The sequence below is a fragment of the Diuraphis noxia genome, unplaced genomic scaffold (assembly GCF_037042655.1).
Source record: "Diuraphis noxia isolate RWA-SAM2 unplaced genomic scaffold, SU_Dnox_SAM2 contig0003, whole genome shotgun sequence".
NCBI classification, from domain to species: Eukaryota; Metazoa; Arthropoda; class Insecta; order Hemiptera; family Aphididae; genus Diuraphis; species Diuraphis noxia.
Window position 1 is genome coordinate 16,726,196 of NW_028301713.1, and position 18,678 is coordinate 16,744,873.

The 18,678-nt window shown below is 32.5% G+C and overlaps 2 protein-coding genes and 3 pseudogenes across 2 annotated transcripts; all 5 read right to left on the reverse strand.

Annotated features, from left to right (window-relative positions):
- Positions 1 to 67: 67 nt before the first annotated feature.
- Positions 68 to 1,101, reverse strand: LOC149056851 (ATP-dependent DNA helicase PIF6-like). The gene is made up of 2 exons (XM_089223203.1): positions 1,029 to 1,101; positions 68 to 564 (listed from the first exon to the last, which is right to left on the reverse strand). The coding sequence occupies exons 1-2, from the start codon at positions 1,099 to 1,101 to the stop codon at positions 68 to 70; spliced, it is 570 nt and encodes a 189-aa protein (XP_089079329.1).
- An 8,516-nt stretch (positions 1,102 to 9,617) lies between these two features.
- On the reverse strand, positions 9,618 to 10,360 carry LOC149056852 (uncharacterized; annotated as a pseudogene).
- A 687-nt stretch (positions 10,361 to 11,047) lies between these two features.
- On the reverse strand, positions 11,048 to 11,790 carry LOC149056853 (uncharacterized; annotated as a pseudogene).
- An 859-nt stretch (positions 11,791 to 12,649) lies between these two features.
- LOC149056854 (uncharacterized) lies at positions 12,650 to 15,520 on the reverse strand. Its single transcript, XM_089223204.1, has one exon. The coding sequence runs from the start codon at positions 15,518 to 15,520 to the stop codon at positions 12,650 to 12,652; it is 2,871 nt and encodes a 956-aa protein (XP_089079330.1).
- Positions 15,521 to 16,693: 1,173 nt separating this feature from the next.
- On the reverse strand, positions 16,694 to 17,436 carry LOC149056855 (uncharacterized; annotated as a pseudogene).
- Between the last annotated feature and the right edge of the window lie 1,242 nt (positions 17,437 to 18,678).

Genomic DNA, 18,678 nt, shown 5'->3' on the forward strand with positions numbered 1-18,678 from the left:
TGTATTAAAAATAACTACAGATAAAAAATAAATAATTTCTGGGTGATAAAGAATTAATATAATAATTTTATAAGACTTCTGAATATATGACGTTTTTTGTTTTATCTCCTGTTGAAATTAAAATCATAAGATGATTCTGGTCCCCAGTTCGAGAAAATGCCACGTACAATTGTCCATGTGAAAAGGACTCTGTATGAAGATCTACGCTAACGTACTTGAATGTTTGACTTTGTGCTTTGTTTATCGTAATGGCAAAAGAAACTTTAACCGGGATTTGAAGCCGTTTGAAAGAAAACGTCAAGTCAGAGGGAATTATGTGAATTCTTGGAATAAAAGCAATTTCTCCTTTTGCTGGCCCTGTAAGAATTACTGCTTCTATAATGTTATTTTGCAACAATTTTATTTGTAATCTTGTACCGTTACATAAGTTCGGTCGTTGAATATTACGTAATAATGGAATTGGAGCACCAATTTTTAATTTTAGCTTATGAGGAGGAAATCCCGAAGGAGAAAGATAATTGAGAAATTTTTGTGGATAATGAATATCATTATCTGTTGATGTAACTGTATCAATAAATTCACGTGAGTGTCCATCGAATTTTAAAAGGATGATTTATTTTTTTTTCAAAGGACCTCGACTCTAGATTATATCTGAAGCTCTGCATGAGGTGATTATTTTCACGCAAAACTGTTTGCAATGATTCAATGAGACCTCTTTCTAAATTTGGAATCATATTTGTTCGAATAGATATTTGATCCTACTCTGACATAAAATATATTTGTAAAAATTTAGTATTATTTCCAATTCGGGTAATAAACTACCTATTAAATGATGCACTCGATCCTGAATTTTAAAAGTGGGCATGAAGTTCCCTTCAGCTATTTCGTTTAATCCAAACGATGTCATTTGAAACAGAGTATTATACCGTCTAGAATTATCAAGAAAATGTTTTGATAGCGGGTGAGAATTATCAATTGAACTTTTAATTAAGTCTAGAAGATCTTTAAATTGGTGTAAAACAACTTACCGTCAACGCAGCAAAGTCCATGAATTACATCTCTCAATTTTTTTGCATGGCACTTAGGACATAATATTGTCATTGGTCCTATTTGAATCGTTTTTATATTTAAATAATCAATCTCGGATTGATAATAAAATGCTGATTTCATACTCAAAGCGTTACATTGCTACTTTGCAAGTGTTTGAGAACGTACTGGTGTGATATCTTGTTGAATTCTGTTATACATTCGAGTTGCATTGGCAGTTCTTCTTCCAATATGTGCTATTGACGCTCTCGGCATGATAAGTAAAAATAAGTATATTTTATCAAACTAAGCACAAACTATTTAACAAAAAGATTTATGCACATTTATAATATTAATAATAGTATCAAAAAAAAAAATATATAGTATTCGGTTTCAATGAATCAGTAACCAATAGTAACTATATGTCATACTATAAGTTTACCATATTTTTCCATTTTATATGAGAACAACTCATCCTCTTTGGATCTGCAGCCTATAGAACCATAACAACTAAAAATATTTAGTATATTTTTGACCAAAAGAGGGCGCCACTACTGTGATTCTGTTTTTGATTTCTTATGAACTTCATACTTATTTATTATTGACAAAAGTGGTAGTAAAACCTTCAGCAGAGTGTCGGGTTTAAGCCAAAAAAATTTCAGCCAAATCGGTTCAGTAGTTTTCTTGGTTAGCATGGTCTAAGAAAAACCCTTACAATTTTATATAATAGTAAAGATAAAATATATAAAAATAAAAACATTTTAAATAATTATTTATTTCCTTATTAAATATTTATTTCATTTGATAATTCTATCTTATGCCTATAAAATTACAATTGCCAAGTCCAAAAATGTCAAAACATGTCATTATATTTTCTTATTATATTAATAGAAACATCGATTGATAATAATTTAAAATAGGTTTGTTTTTCATAAGAAATGACCTTCAAGATTTAAAAAATCTTCTATATTGTCAATTCATACTTAGTTTTTTTTTTTTCTATTATTAATTTTATTCGGCATCAACAAGGAGGTTATTAGCCATCATTTTAAATTTACATTAATTGCTTACATAAGTTACTTAATTTTTACTTAAAACTTATATTAACATATGTATATTTTTACCTTAAATTCTAATTATTTAAATCAGTTGACGCAGTTCTGTTGTGTTGACAATATTAAAAAGTCTATGGTCGTCTCGGGAGTGGGTGCTAGCATCTCGTATAGTGTCTCCGGAAGTTTCAGTTCGACGCGCCTTCAATGAATTGTCGACATTCTGTCAGTATATGCTTGACTGTAATGATTGTTCCGCACGTCGAGCATGAGGGTGGGTCTCCTTTACCCAAGAGGTATCCATGAGTATTGCGGGTGTGGCCTATTCATAGTTGGACGAGAATTACTTCGTCCCTTTTAGACATTACGAATGGTTTGTGCCATGGCAATATAGAATGTTTTATCTCTCTGAGCTTCTTGTTGTTACATTTAGCACAGAAGTTTTGCTATTCATACATGTATTTGAATTTGGTTGATTTTATAAAATCTTGGTCAGATAATATGTGGGGGCATATTTCGAAAGCGGAGGTACCTTTAGTTTCTTTTGCTTTTAGGTCAGCTTCTTCGTTACTTATTATGCTGGCGTGTCCTATGATCCATGCAAACGATATACTGTTTTTATATTCATTTTGTCCATTGCGACGTATTTAAATTGCATATGCAGATTACATTGCTTAAAGAATCGGACATTATTAGATATTTCTTATCATTCGTATAGAGAATGATTTGAATGACTGTGAGTATCGCTAGGGCTTCTACGGCAAAAATACTTCATACCTTATTTGTTTTTAATTCTATGTTTATATAATACGTATGATATCATGGCTAATCCTGCCTTTTGCTCGATTTTCGACACATCAGTATATATCTGTATGTGTTCTGGATAAGATTGCAGCAGTTCGAAATAAAGTCCTTTATAAATATTTTTATCTGTAGAATTTTTGTTGTATAATTATAGGCTTAGGTATTGAATTTTATTGTTGATTAAGGTTTCGTTTTTTATAATGAAATCTTGTTGTTTTTCATAATGGTGTGATATTGGCTTTGCCTGGTAGCTTTTTTTAATGATTTTGTACCTTTGAATTTTTTAATCTTGGTCCATAACTCATTGGAGCTAGACTGAGATTAAGTAGATGTAGTGAAATTACATCATGGATTTGTTTTGATGGTCTCAAGCATATTTCTAGCTTTGGCTCTAATTTTTTTGAATGTTATTAGATCGCCTATGTTATTATTGTTTTTTAAATATGCTAAATGCCTTCATATTTTCTTTCGCTATATTGTCGCATTCTGCATTCAACCAAGAAACAGGTGATCTGTTTCGTTTGTATTGTGTTTTAACTAAAAGCTGATTCAGCGGAGAGAATTATAACATTGGTAAATGTTGTGATTTCGTCATTAATATTAGAATTACGGGTTATTGAATTGGTTATATTTTCCATTTCATTATTTAATTTGTCAGAGTACATTTGCTAGTTGGCGTTTTTGAGTCTTCATCTGTTATTTATTTCAACTGGATTTTGGTTATTGTAAAATTTGATGTCTATGATTAATGATTATGGGCCAGTGGTCACTAAAGTGTATTTCATCGAGTACCTCCAATTCTAAATAATATGTAAACTATATTAGAGCTTGCGATGGACTTGCAATTGCAGAGGTTTTGCCATTATACTGGTTGAAATGTATGGGCTGACCATTATTCAGAAGAATTAATTCGTCGTTGTTTAATATGTTTTCGAAAAATTTACCTCTGTTGCAGGTTTTTTTCGGAGCCCTCACATAGTGTTGTGGGTATTAATGTCTGTGAGAAAATAAACGGTGTGGGTAATTGGTTTATTATCTGTATTATATCTTGTTTGTTGATATCCTGGCTGTTAAGTAAATATAAATTGCAGATGGTAATGTGTTTTTTAAATATGATTTTTGTGGCTGTAACTTCTAGTTTAGAATTTATAGATATGGACAGATGGGTATGATGTACGTCTAAAGATAGCGACACCCCCGCTAGCCCTATTGCCCTGTTCAAGATTTTTGTGAATTTGTGATAGTTATTGTAATTATTAGTTAAGGTTGCGACATAATCATTTTTAAAATTAGTTTCTTGCAAGCAAATGACTCCGGGCGTAATTGATTAGATTAGGATTTGAGGTTCATGAAATTTACTGTGATAACCATTAATGTTCCATAGTCAAACTTTGTAGTTATGTGACATCATCGAAGTAGGTATGAGTTGTTGGGTTATCCAAATAGTAAGGCAATTAAGTTAATTGAATGGATTTTCGATGTCGTAATTTTATTTTCGTAATTAGATAGTTCCTTAACAGACAGTGCATTGAAAAGAACCTTGTGAATTTTCGTCATCTGTTTTTACCACTGAGAGAAGTTATTTTAATTCTAATTAGATCGATTATTTCGAGCATATTTGTAGCGCTGATATTGAAAGGTACGCATTGTTCACGCGGATTATTACTGTATAAGTAATTTTCTACAAGTAATTTAAATTAGTCATAGTTAAATTGTAAGTATCTTTCTTACATTTAATACTGATTTTCACGGGCTGAGATGTTCGTCCATCGTATCTATGAAATGATTGACTGAAGATTTTTTTTTTTTGAAACGACATCATAGTATTTCTGTTCTGTTTTTTTATTGCCTATCGGGTAACCTTTTTTTTTATTTTAGTGGGTTAGTGTATAAAGGGGCAGATTGAGGAGGAGATTAGGTTGATGACAACGTTGACGAAGCTGGTATTTTGATGCCATCGGTCAGATAGATTTCTTCTGAGGCGCGTTGAAGGATAGTTAAATTCAGCGTGGTTTGATTGTCTTTTTCAAGTGAATTGTCAGTATAATTGTCTGATACCGCGATCTTTTCATTCGGGTCGGCTATAAGAGGTGATTGGTTAGTGGCAGAATCGTAGTTTATTAGCATAGAAGTCGGTAGCTTTCCGATGAGTCGTGTGATATAAACAATGTTCTTCGAAAACTTAGTACGTGGTCAAGACTATTGGCGGCGTTTGAACCGGTTCGTATGAACGAAATGGGACTTTTAGGTATTATATTTTATTTTAACAGACGTTCTAAAATAAGACTGTTTGGAATGTTGGGAAATACGTTTGATAGTATGATACGTTTGTCGAGATTATATTGCCTTCTTAATTAAATTAAATGGTTGTCGATAGTGATGTGTTGGTTATTATTTATGAGTTGATCAACCAATACTTTTTTTGATAGATAAATGCAATAACGGCCTTTGGAGATCATGGAATATGATATTTGTAGGTTGGATTATTTCGCTTAATTCGATTAAATACGTCTTTTGCGAAACTCCATCGATAGCATCGAAAATTTTAGCGTGACGTGTTTTAGGGAAAACGTTTTGAGATGTCATAGCTGCGAAGGTTTGTGAGAAGAAGATTGTGTGTTGGAGGAAAGGTTTGGTTGATTTGGCAGCTGGGGGTGATCCATTTGGATTGTTGGTGATACGAAAAAATCGATTTACATACCTTTTGAGTAAGATTGCAGTTGCAGTGGAAGACTCGCGGAAACCGGTTGTGTACTTCAATACTCGTTGAGCAATACTCGCGAACTGACTAAATCTTTTTTCAAAACACATAATATAATTTATTCAATAGCTAACAATTCGTACATTTAGCTTTTGCTCATCCTAAGTATGCATATATTTTTATTAAAGAAATGATTGTTATTATTACTTAACTTAAAAATGAATGTTCAATAATGAAATTGTTTTATACAGTTTTCTATAGTAACTAATTTATTATTATTGTATATGTTTTTCTAGACTTTTTCAGTACGTAATTTTTTTTTTTTTTTTTTGGGGGGGGGGTGGTTAAGCCTTTAAGACCATTCCGTCTCACAACCAAGCTTCCATCTTTCTCTATCCAAGGCCAGATATCTACATTGGAAGCACCACCTAAAACTTCAACATCCTTCTTTATACTATCTTCCCATCGCATTCTTGTTCTTCCCAGAGGTCTTTTACCTACAGGATTTTGTTTAATCACTCCATGTAATAGTGGATTTTGGCTCCTCCAAGCATGGCCAGCCCACTGTAGTCTTCTGCTTATGATGTCCTCCAATATACCTGAACTGTTGTATAATGTTTCGAGCTCTAACTTCTTTCTTCGTCTCTAATCCCCAGTTATTTCATATTTGACCGGGCCATATATTTTCCGCAACACTTTTCTTTCAAAGACCATGACTCTTTGCTCGTCCATTTTTCTGAGTGGCCATGTTTCCCATTCATACACTACAGCCGGTCGTATTAAGGATGTATAAAATTTTTTTATATTTTTCTTTTTTCTTTCTTATATTTTAGTTTTGATTATTCATATTTTATTCATAAATATTCATTCTTATCAATTTTACCCTTCAAATGTGAAGCATATTAAAATAAAGGACAACATTATTTTTATCAATACTCGAAAATATGAACGTAGAAATATAATAATTGTCATACTATATAATATTATAAATGTTCACATATCGTATGTAATTAATATTTTATACTGTTTCACTATTAGTACAGGTTGAGAAAACCAAAGACCAACCCCACAAACATTTCAAATTTAGTATAATTTATTTACTAATGATTAATTGTATATTATGTATATTTTCTACAGATTCAATTTGTAAGTATACTGTATGTTTATTGTCTTTTTTCTAATTTCCCTTCCTCTGGAATGATTAGATGATAAATCCAAAATTATCCAGGACATATACACTGTTGGTTGTTCTTTCAGACTTGTTTAATCTTTATCACTGCATTTTATATGATTAAAATTACTAATAATTTAACTCGATTTTGACTAAAATATATCATAGTTCAATTTTTTTCTAAAGTGATTAATAACTACAGAAATTCAATTGGTTATTATTTATTACCTACATAACCAATTTGTAAATCTTATTTTGAGAAAAATGTATATACTAAAAAAATGTATCTAAGTCAAATGGATGCTATAAAATAATTTTTTAAATATCAATTTTCTTGTGAAGTAAATTACGATCTAGTTTATGTTAGAAAAATAATAATTAAAAAAATATAATATGTAGGTATTTAAAAATGTTCTTTTTTTAAAAATATTGATTAGAAAAAAAGTTATTTCATTTGTCAGATATACGTGGGGCACCCTGTAGGTACAGTATTAGAATAGGTATCTTATTTCCATATCCTAATTCTCACTATTTACTTCAATAATTAAATGAAATTGTATACAAAATATATGTTGCTTGAAATGTTTATCTACGGACACTTTACAATCTTTACACAGTAATGACTTAACTCTCTGTTTTTCCATTAATGCGAACTAAAAATTTTAAAATCAAACATTTAGAAAATGAAAATTGTTTTATAATTACCTAGTATATCTTATAATCTTTTTTCATCCAAGAGTTGTATCAACAACTTACTGTTTCTCATATAAGATTTTCAAAGTTTGGAACACTATCATCATTGATTTTGAAGTCATAGCTAGTGTTCCTCTTGAAATCTGATGGGACCATTACAACGCTAATCTTAAATATTACAATATTCATATAATGAATTATAATTTAAAACAAATGGCATTTTTGTTAAAATATAAACCAAAAATTTCCAAACTTTTTACTTTAACACGGCTGTGGTATTCACAATATATTCATGGCAAATGTCTATGCCATGAACAGCGTTAAATTTATATTTTCTTATTATTATTATTTTTTTTATCAAATATTATTATTTAAAACAAAAAATACATTTAAATGCTAGCGGCACACTTAGAAAATAATTGAGGCACACCAGTGTGCAGTGGTACATTGGTTGGCAACTAATGTTAAAAATGCATTATATAATAATATGTGTATGTCTTTCTGAAGAAAATATGTTTTCATTTTTATGTCTAACAATTTTCTATAGTTTATAAGGTTCCACTTGAAAATTATTAGCATCATATCTCGTATTAAGAAAAGTAATTCTGTTATACTATTCGAGATCATGTTTATAATTATTACTAGGTATTGTACGTATCCAGATAACGTTGTGACTTTTTTGAAATACTAGTATTTATTTATTTGTTTAATTAAATTTCACAATACTATTTAATAAAATAAAAATTATAACTTTAATCAGTAAAAGTTTAGAAAACATCTGCAACAATTGAAATACTTTTACCCAAATATCTAGAGTCATTACATTAGTCATAGTATTCTTGTAATCTTTTTATGAAAAATATTATGTATCTACATAGTCAGAAATTAATGGAACGTTATCATTTACAGATAAATATAGTACGTATTTTTTTGTTTTTATGTAAAGAAGGAACTTAGTTCTGTCTTTAAATGGAATTTATCATTAAAAATGATAGATTTTGACAGGAGCGTGAACGTGTTAATGATATAATCTGTTTTGAGAATGAAAGATTAGCGAAATTTTGATTAGGTTCACTTTAAACACTAGTATATATATATGTTTTTTTAATTGCACTATACTATTATATTATGTAGGTTGGTTGTTTACAATGTCAGAATAGTTAAAAGCAGAAGTATAACAATTATTTTTCTTAAACGCTAGCGCATCCTTAAAAGATATATTTTCAGTTGTCATGATTTTTTCGATACTTTTTTGGGTAGACCATTCGTGGAAGGTTCGGATCCTAGCCAGGTGAGGTAGCTTGCAAAAAAGACATACCGGATCAGTGGCTTGGGTGGAAGGGTATGTATAGAACGTGTGCTTAGCTTCACAACAGTGGCTGCACTGTGCACCGCTACGGCAATATTTTTGTGTTTGTCCAAACCATAGACAACGGTTAAATTGAACAGAGGAACGAATACTGGGCTTAACATCGAACAACATGTTGAATAGTGAGATGACAGGCGGCATTTTGGTTAGGTTAGGTTAAAACAGTTGTGTTTATTCATTTGTTTAATTAAATTTCACAATACTATTACATAAAATAAAAAATTATAACTTTAATCAGTAAAAATTTAGAAAACATCTGCAACAATCGAAATACTTTTCCCCAAATATCTAGAGTCATTATAAGTATACTAATAATATGCTTGTAATCTATTTATGAAAAATATTATGTATCTATACATAATAGAAATTGATTTAACGTTATAATTTACAGCCTATAATCGTACGTATTGTTTTTATTTATGTAAACAAGGAACTAAGTTATGTTTTTTAATTGAAATGTATCATTAACAATGTTAGATTTTGACAGGAGCGTGGACGTGTTAACGATATAATCTGTTTTGAGACATTAAAACTCATTGTATTTGTCACATTGTGATTTAATAAAAATAAATAGATAGGCAGGTAACGAAAACAATTAACAATCTGTATAAAAAACTACGTACCTATTTTTGGCTGACGAGAAGTTACTGCACAGATGGAAGGTGAGCTGTAAGGCTCCTTACATTCCATTGCGATTTATTGAAATTAGAGATGGAATTTATTTTATTTTTGTGGGTGGATTGCATAATTATTTGTGTATAAGTTATTGAGATGATAGGTGTGTTAGTTAGACAATTGTAATTATTGAACAAGAGAATTATCAATAGATATAGCTAGGAGGGAAGATAAAGAAGATTCGATTTGGTTCTGAAGGGAGGAGGGAGAAAACGAAGAAAATATTGAAAGATAGTTAATAAGAGATTCGGATATTAGAGAGATAGGGTATGTACCTAAGAGAAATCGTTTTAAACAATATCTTGTAAGTGAGCTTGGTTAATGGTCGGATTATTTAAATAACTCCCATTAGGAGGAGAATACGATTGAGTAACAGGTAAATTAATATTTCCTTTAGATTGTGTAGGACTATGTTTATGTTTATTTTTTTTTGGAGTTGAAAAAGTGATGATTGTCATTTAAGCTGGGAAAATGATACTTGTTCAGAAGGGGTTACACTCAAAAATTTTAGAAGTTGGAGGTTTGTTATTTACAATGTCAGAATAGTAAAAATCAGAAGCATAACAATTATTTTTATTAAACGCTAGCGCATCCTTGTAAGATACATTTTCAGTTGTCATGATTTTTTCGATACTTTTTTGGGTAGACCATTCGTGGAAGGTTCGGATCCTAGCCAGGTGAGGTAGCTTGCAATAAAGACATACCGGATCAGTGGCTTGGGTGGAAGGGTATGTATAGAACGTGTGCTTAGCTTCACAAAAGTGGCTGCACTGTGCACCGCTACGGCAATATTTTTGTGTTTGTCCAAACCATAGACAACGGTTAAATTGAACAGAGGAACGAATACTGGGCTTAACATCGAACAACATGTTGAATAGTGAGATGACAGGTGGCATTTTGGTTAGGTTAGGTTGAAACAGTTGTGTTTATTCATTTGTTTAATTAAATTTCACAATACTATTACATAAAATAAAAAATTGTAACTTTAATCAGTAAAAATTTAGAAAACATCTGCAACAATCGAAATACTTTTCTCCAAATATCTAGAGTCATTATAAGTATACTAATAATATGCTTGTAATCTATTTATGAAAAATATTATGTATCTATACATAATAGAAATTGATTTAACGTTATAATTTACAGCCAATAATCGTACGTATGGTTTTTATTTATGTAAACAAGGAACTTAGTTATGTTTTTTAATTGAAATGTATCATTAACAATGTTAGATTTTGACAGGAGCGTGGACGTGTTAACGATATAATCTGTTTTGAGACATTAAAACTCATTGTATTTGTCACATTGTGATTTAATAAAAATAAATAGATAGGCAGGTAACGAAAACAATTAACAATCTGTATAAAAAACTACGTACCTATTTTTGGCTGGCGAGAAGGTACTGCACAGATAGAAGGTGAGCTGTAAGGCTCCTTACATTCCATTGCGATTTATTGAAATTAGAGATGGAATTTATTTAATTTTTGTGGGTGGATTGCATAATTATTTGTGTATAAGTTATTGAGATGATAGGTGTGTTAGTTAGACAATTGAAATTATTGAACAAGAGAATTATCAATAGATATAGCTAGGAGGGAAGATAAAGAAGATTCGATTTGGTTCTGAAGGGAGGAGGGAGAAAACGAAGAAAATATTGAAAGATAGTTATTAAGAGATTCGGATATTAGAGAGATAGGGTATGTACCTAAGAGAAATCGTTTTAAACAATATCTTGTAAGTGATCTTGGTTAATGGTCGGATTATTTAAATAACTCCCATTAGAAGGAGAATACGATTGAGTAACTGGTAAAGTAATATTTCCTTTAGATTGTGTAGGACTATGGATATGTTTATTTTTTTTTGGAGTTAAAAAAGTGATGATTGTCATTTAAGCTGGGAAAATGATACTTGTTCAGAAGGGGTTACACTCCAAAATTTTAGAAGTTGGAGGTTGGTTATTTACAATGTCAGAATAGTTAAAATCAGAAGCATAAAAATTATTTTTCTTAAACGCTAGCGCATCCTTGTAAGATATATTTTCAGTTTTCATGATTTTTTCGATACTTTTTTGGGTAGACCATTCTTGGAAGGTTCGGATCCTAGCCAGGTGAGGTAGCTTGCAAAAAAGACATACCGGATCAGTGGCTTGGGTGGAAGGGTATGTATAGAACGTGTGCTTAGCTTCACAACAGTGGCTGCACTGTGCACCGCTACGGCAATATTTTTGTGTTTGTCCAAACCATAGACAACGGTTAAATTGAACAGAGGAACGAATACTGGGCTTAACATCGAACAACATGTTGAATAGTGAGATGACAGGCGGCATTTTGGTTAGGTTAGGTTAAAACAGTTGTGTTTATTCATTTGTTTAATTAAATTTCACAATACTATTACATAAAATAAAAAATTATAACTTTAATCAGTAAAAATTTAGAAAACATCTGCAACAATCGAAATACTTTTCCCCAAATATCTAGAGTCATTATAAGTATACTAATAATATGCTTGTAATCTATTTATGAGAAATATTATGTATCTATACATAATAGAAATTGATTTAACGTTATAATTTACAGCCAATAATCGTACGTATTGTTTTTATTTATGTAAACAAGGAACTTAGTTATGTTTTTTAATTGAAATGTATCATTAACAATGTTAGATTTTGACAGGAGCGTGGACGTGTTAACGATATAATCTGTTTTGAGACTGTTTGACGCGTCCTGTAAGACAGAATCTGGCAACAGCTTGAACGACTTATTATTAAAAGGGCCAGTTTTGCAGGACGAATTACTATACATACTAGCGCGTTTCCGTACCTATAATTATGTATTATCAGCCGATATCACAAAAATGTACCGGCAAATTAAGGTAGCGAACGAAGATTGTAATTATCAGCGTATATTGTGGCGGGCCGATCCAAAAATGCCAATACAAGTTTATCGTCTTACCACATTAACTTACGGTACGGTACCTGCAGCTTTCATAGCAACAGCTTGCTTAGAAAAATTAGCTGATACAGGAAACGATTACCTACGGGCGCGTGAATCCATAAAAAGGGATTTTTATATGGATGACTATTTAAGTGGCGCTTCAACAAAAGAGGAAGCTATAATGTTAAAACATGAAATAATGTCAATATTAAAACAAGCGGGTTTCTAGCTACGTAAGTGGTCGTCCAATGACCCTAGTATTTTTGTTATCGCACAATCGAAAACACGCACATCGTTACCCGCACCGTTGTCACTGACCGACATATTACTATTTATAATACTAGGGTCATTGGACGACCACTTACGTAGCTCGAAACCCGCTTGTTTTAATATTGACATTATTTCATGTTTTAACATTATAGCTTCCTCTTTTGTTGAAGCGCCACTTAAATAGTCATCCATATAAAAATCCCTTTTTATGGATTCACGCGCCCGTAGGTAATCGTTTCCTGTATCAGCTAATTTTTCTAAGCAAGCTGTTGCTATGAAAGCTGCAGGTACCGTACCGTAAGTTAATGTGGTAAGACGATAAACTTGTATTGGCATTTTTGGATCGGCCCGCCACAATATACGCTGATAATTACAATCTTCGTTCGCTACCTTAATTTGCCGGTACATTTTTGTGATATCGGCTGATAATACATAATTATAGGTACGGAAACGCGCTAGTATGTATAGTAATTCGTCCTGCAAAACTGGCCCTTTTAATAATAAGTCGTTCAAGCTGTTGCCAGATTCTGTCTTACAGGACGCGTCAAACACCACCCGCACCTTAGTCGTCGTGCTATTTTCATTTATTACCGCGTGATGTGGCAAATAACACTTATTTTCCTCTTCCTCACCCTCTTCTTCAATTACCCGTTCCATATGCCCTAACGCTTCATATTCGTGCATAAATTGCGTGTATGCTTCGCGTAGTGGTCTATTATTTCGGAGTCTATTTTCGGTCGCCACCCACCGACGCCTTGCGATCTGATACGATTTTCCTAATGTAGACGCGTTATTAGTATTTTTAAACGGTAAACGGATAACAAAACGTCCGTTTTCGTCCCGTTGGACTGTTTCGTCAAAATGAATCCTACACATTTTCTCTTCTAATGTTAAAGGTGGGCCCGTCTCCATTTTTTCTATACGCCAAAACTTTGATATTAAATTTTCAAAATGTAAGTCATTTTCCACACACGCTGCGTGCGTTACGCTACTTGTTTCCTTACCGCTCTTTCTCAAGACCGGTCCAGCTACCACCCAGCCGAAACGTGTTTCTTGAAATATCGGTCCGGCAATGTGCTGTTTAATTTGGCCGGCACATATTATTTCAAAGAAATGTTTGTTACCCAATAACAAATCTATTTTCTGCGGGCGTCTAAATAACGGGTCCGCGAGATTTATATCATTGGGAGTTACGCAATTTTCCACCTCCTTATTAGGCATACAATGTGTGATCTTTTGTACGACTAGGCAGGTCAATATTAAATTGAAACTATTATATCGCGATGTGATTGAAACATTTACAGCGCGCGTAACCGGTTGTGTTATCCCACCGACTCCCATTACTGTGTGCTGCACTTGGTACCTTTTTAATCTTATATTTTGAACCATATTTTCGGTAATTAAATTGCACTGTGAGCCGGAATCTAACAATATACGGCATTCGACGTTTTCACCGCTGGCATTGTGTATATGCACTACCGCTGTTGATAATAATACCTGCTCGTCATTTTGTACCAGCGTATGAGCACTTATTGATGACGATGCCGTCGACGTGCTTTCTTCCGCGTTTTCAGTTGCTTTTTTAATACCCTGTTCTGCATTTTTATTTTGCACTAAATGCAACAATGTATTATGCGGTTTCGAACACTTGAAGCAATATTTCGCAAAGCACTTTTTATTTTCGTGCTGACGTAAACAAATCTTACATAATTTCAATTCAGTTACTTTATTTATTCTTTCTTTTATCGGTAAGGCAATTAACGTTGGACATTTATAGATAGTGTGTGGCAACTGACACACGTAACACTTTAAACCCGCACTTATCATTAAAGACGAAAATTGATTATTATATTTGTTCGATTTGCCTTGTCCTGTCGATCCGTTACTAATAGCCCCTCGCGTACTACTATGTACGTTTTTCGTTGATTCGATGGCTTCTAATATTTTAAATCGATTTTCCAGGAATTGCATTATCTCTGAAACATCGGCAATTCTGTCCTTAGGGCTTCCCGCCTCCCACTCTTGTAACGTTTTTTTTTCTAATTTGGTACTAATTAAATGCATTAATAACGGGCCCCAACTTTCCGGATCTTGATCTAACGCCTCTAGAGCTCGCATGTGACCTGACAACGCATCAAAAAAACATCTAAGTTTTATTGCCGAGTCACTCTGCAGCGCATCCAACTCAAATATTGCTCTCACGTGGGCTTGTATTCGAACCTTTTTGTTATTATATCTCGCACACAGAATGCTCCACGCTTTTTCATAATTACTTGCCGTTGTCTCCAAACATCTTATCGAGTTAGCCGCCTCTCCTGATAGCGCTTCGCGCAAATGAAAAAACTTTGATACGGGTAATAGGTCCGGGTGCGTATGTACTAGCGCCGTAAATGTATCATAAAACGACGCCCATTCTAAATAATCTCCATTAAAAACAGGTACCTTTAATGCCGCCAATTTCACTTGCGGTGCCATACTGATTTTCCCTATACTTCTTTCGCTCGCCATCGCCATATCTCCTCGTTCAGAGGTAGTCTCTTTTACCATTCCTGGAGACATAATTTTATTTGCTTCTACTATCGCTTTAAAGTATAGATCCTCGAACTCTTTACGATACTCCGTATTTTCGCTTAAAATGTTTATATCCTCCGACAATTCAAGTGCCGTTTGAACCTGGTCAAATTCATGCCAAACTTCTTCAATTTTTTCTTTTCTTAACGATACTTGATTTGGATCTAATTCTTCACTTTTTAGGTAAGTCAAGAATCTCGTAATTGTGCCTTTTAGTTGGCCGCGTCTTATCGTGAAATTTCTTTCTTCACCCATATCAATTATTACCGTTTATAATTTATATTACGGCTGAATATAATATTATCTCGCTTATTACGTTAAACCTGTTGGCTGCTATCTGCGTTTATTCGACCTGCTTTACGCACTACGTACAAGCTTTTTTTTTTTTTTTTTTTTTTTATATATACTCACTAGGTGAAACCCAAGGAAATTTTACACAGGAATTATTTTTAATCTGAGACTCTTACCTTTACGCCAGACGTTGATTGACAATTTTTCTCGAGAGGCCCAGCTATTGCTTGGGAAACTTGATCGTCGCTGAGGTTATTGATTTGCCCCTTTTTCGCCATCCACAATACATCATATAAGCCGTATTACTGTACTTGCCAGCTGCCTGCACGCCACTATGGATGTTATTTATATTGTTTTCACGATTTTCGAAATATACGAATATCCGATTTATTTAGCTCGTAAAAGCCACGTAACAATTTTACTACGCATATGCGACTCACAATTTTATTTTACCCGCAGTTAACTTTGTAACTTTAACTTTCACACTATACTCGATTAACGACTAAAACACGACATACGCTTTGCTAACCAACACTGAATATCCGGGTCGATGGACCAAATGTTGCGGAGTGGACTGTAAGTTTCCGATGCTGGTTACTTCGGATATTCAGTTTTAATTAGCAAACTATTTAATTTAATAAATTACACGAAATTGAGCTATAAAACTGTTAAATAAGTTTATTTTTATTATTACGATGGAGAGCCGACATGTCCCGTTCGCTATTTTTCGACGACTAACTAAACTATGTATTTCAAAACTTATCAAAGGCAAATCCGCGTCGGCCCCGCTAGCCGATAACAATATCATTACGGTTTAATCTTTCTTTATCGATAATATTTAAACCGATACGCGACAGAGACATTAAAACTCATTGTATTTGTTACATTGTGATTTAATAAAAATAAATAGATAGGCAGGTAACGAAAACAATTAACAATCTGTATAAAAAACTACGTACATATTTTTGGCTGGCGAGAAGGTACTGCACAGATGGAAGGTGAGCTGTAAGGCTCCTTACATTCCATTGCGATTTATTGAAATTAGAGATGGAATTTATTTTATTTTTGTGGGTGGATTGCATAATTATTTGTGTATAAGTTATTGAGATGATAGGTGTGTTAGTTAGACAATTGTAATTATTGAACAAGAAAATTATCAATAGATATAGCTAGGAGGGAAGATAAAGAAGATTCGATTTGGTTCTGAAGGGAGGAGGGAGAAAACGAAGAAAATATTGAAAGATAGTTAATAAGAGATTCGGATATTAGAGAGATAGGGTCTGTACCTATGAGAAATCGTTTTAAACAATATCTTGTAAGTGATCTTGGTTAATGGTCGGATTATTTAAATAACTCCCATTAGGAGGAGAATACGATTGAGTAACAGGTAAATTAATATTTCCTTTAGATTGTGTAGGACTATGTTTATGTTTATTTTTTTTTGGAGTTGAAAAAGTGATGATTGTCATTTAAGCTGGGAAAATGATACTTGTTCAGAAGGGGTTACACTCAAAAATTTTAGAAGTTGGAGGTTTGTTATTTACAATGTCAGAATAGTAAAAATCAGAAGCATAACAATTATTTTTATTAAACGCTAGCGCATCCTTGTAAGATACATTTTCAGTTGTCATGATTTTTTCGATACTTTTTTGGGTAGACCATTCGTGGAAGGTTCGGATCCTAGCCAGGTGAGGTAGCTTGCAATAAAGACATACCGGATCAGTGGCTTGGGTGGAAGGGTATGTATAGAACGTGTGCTTAGCTTCACAAAAGTGGCTGCACTGTGCACCGCTACGGCAATATTTTTGTGTTTGTCCAAACCATAGACAACGGTTAAATTGAACAGAGGAACGAATACTGGGCTTAACATCGAACAACATGTTGAATAGTGAGATGACAGGCGGCATTTTGGTTAGGTTAGGTTAAAACAGTTGTGTTTATTCATTTGTTTAATTAAATTTCACAATACTATTACATAAAATGAAAAATTATAACTTTAATCAGTAAAAATTTAGAAAACATCTGCAACAATCGAAATACTTTTCCCCAAATATCTAGAGTCATTATAAGTATACTAATAATATGCTTGTAATCTATTTATGAGAAATATTATGTATCTATACATAATAGAAATTGATTTAACGTTATAATTTACAGCCAATAATCGTACGTATTGTTTTTATTTATGTAAACAAGGAACTTAGTTATGTTTTTTAATTGAAATGTATCATTAACAATGTTAGATTTTGACAGGAGCGTGGACGTGTTAACGATATAATCTGTTTTGAGACATTAAAACTCATTGTATTTGTCACATTGTGATTTAATAAAAATAAATAGATAGGCAGGTAACGAAAACAATTAACAATCTGTATAAAAAACTACGTACCTATTTTTGGCTGACGAGAAGGTACTGCACAGATGGAAGGTGAGCTGTAAGGCTCCTTACATTCCATTGCGATTTATTGAAATTAGAGTTGGAATTTATTTTATTTTTGTGGGTGGATTGCATAATTATTTGTGTATAAGTTATTGAGATGATAGGTGTGTTAGTTAGACAATTGTAATTATTGAACAAGAGAATTATCAATAGATATAGCTAGGAGGGAAGATAAAGAAGATTCGATTTGGTTCTGAAGGGAGGAGGGAGAAAACGAAGAAAATATTGAAAGATAGTTAATAAGAGATTCGGATATTAGAGAGATAGGGTATGTACCTAAGAGAAATCGTTTTAAACAATATCTTGTAAGTGAGCTTGGTTAATGGTCGGATTATTTAAATAACTCCCATTAGGAGGAGAATACGATTGAGTAACAGGTAAATTAATATTTCCTTTAGATTGTGTAGGACTATGTTTATGTTTATTTTTTTTTGGAGTTGAAAAAGTGATGATTGTCATTTAAGCTGGGAAAATGATACTTGTTCAGAAGGGGTTACACTCAAAAATTTTAGAAGTTGGAGGTTTGTTATTTACAATGTCAGAATAGTTAAAATCAGAAGCATAACAATTATATTTCTTAAACGCTAGCGCATCCTTGTAAGATACATTTTCAGTTGCCATGATTTTATTGATACTTTTTTGGGTAGACCATTGCAAAATACTATTACATAAAATAAAAAAT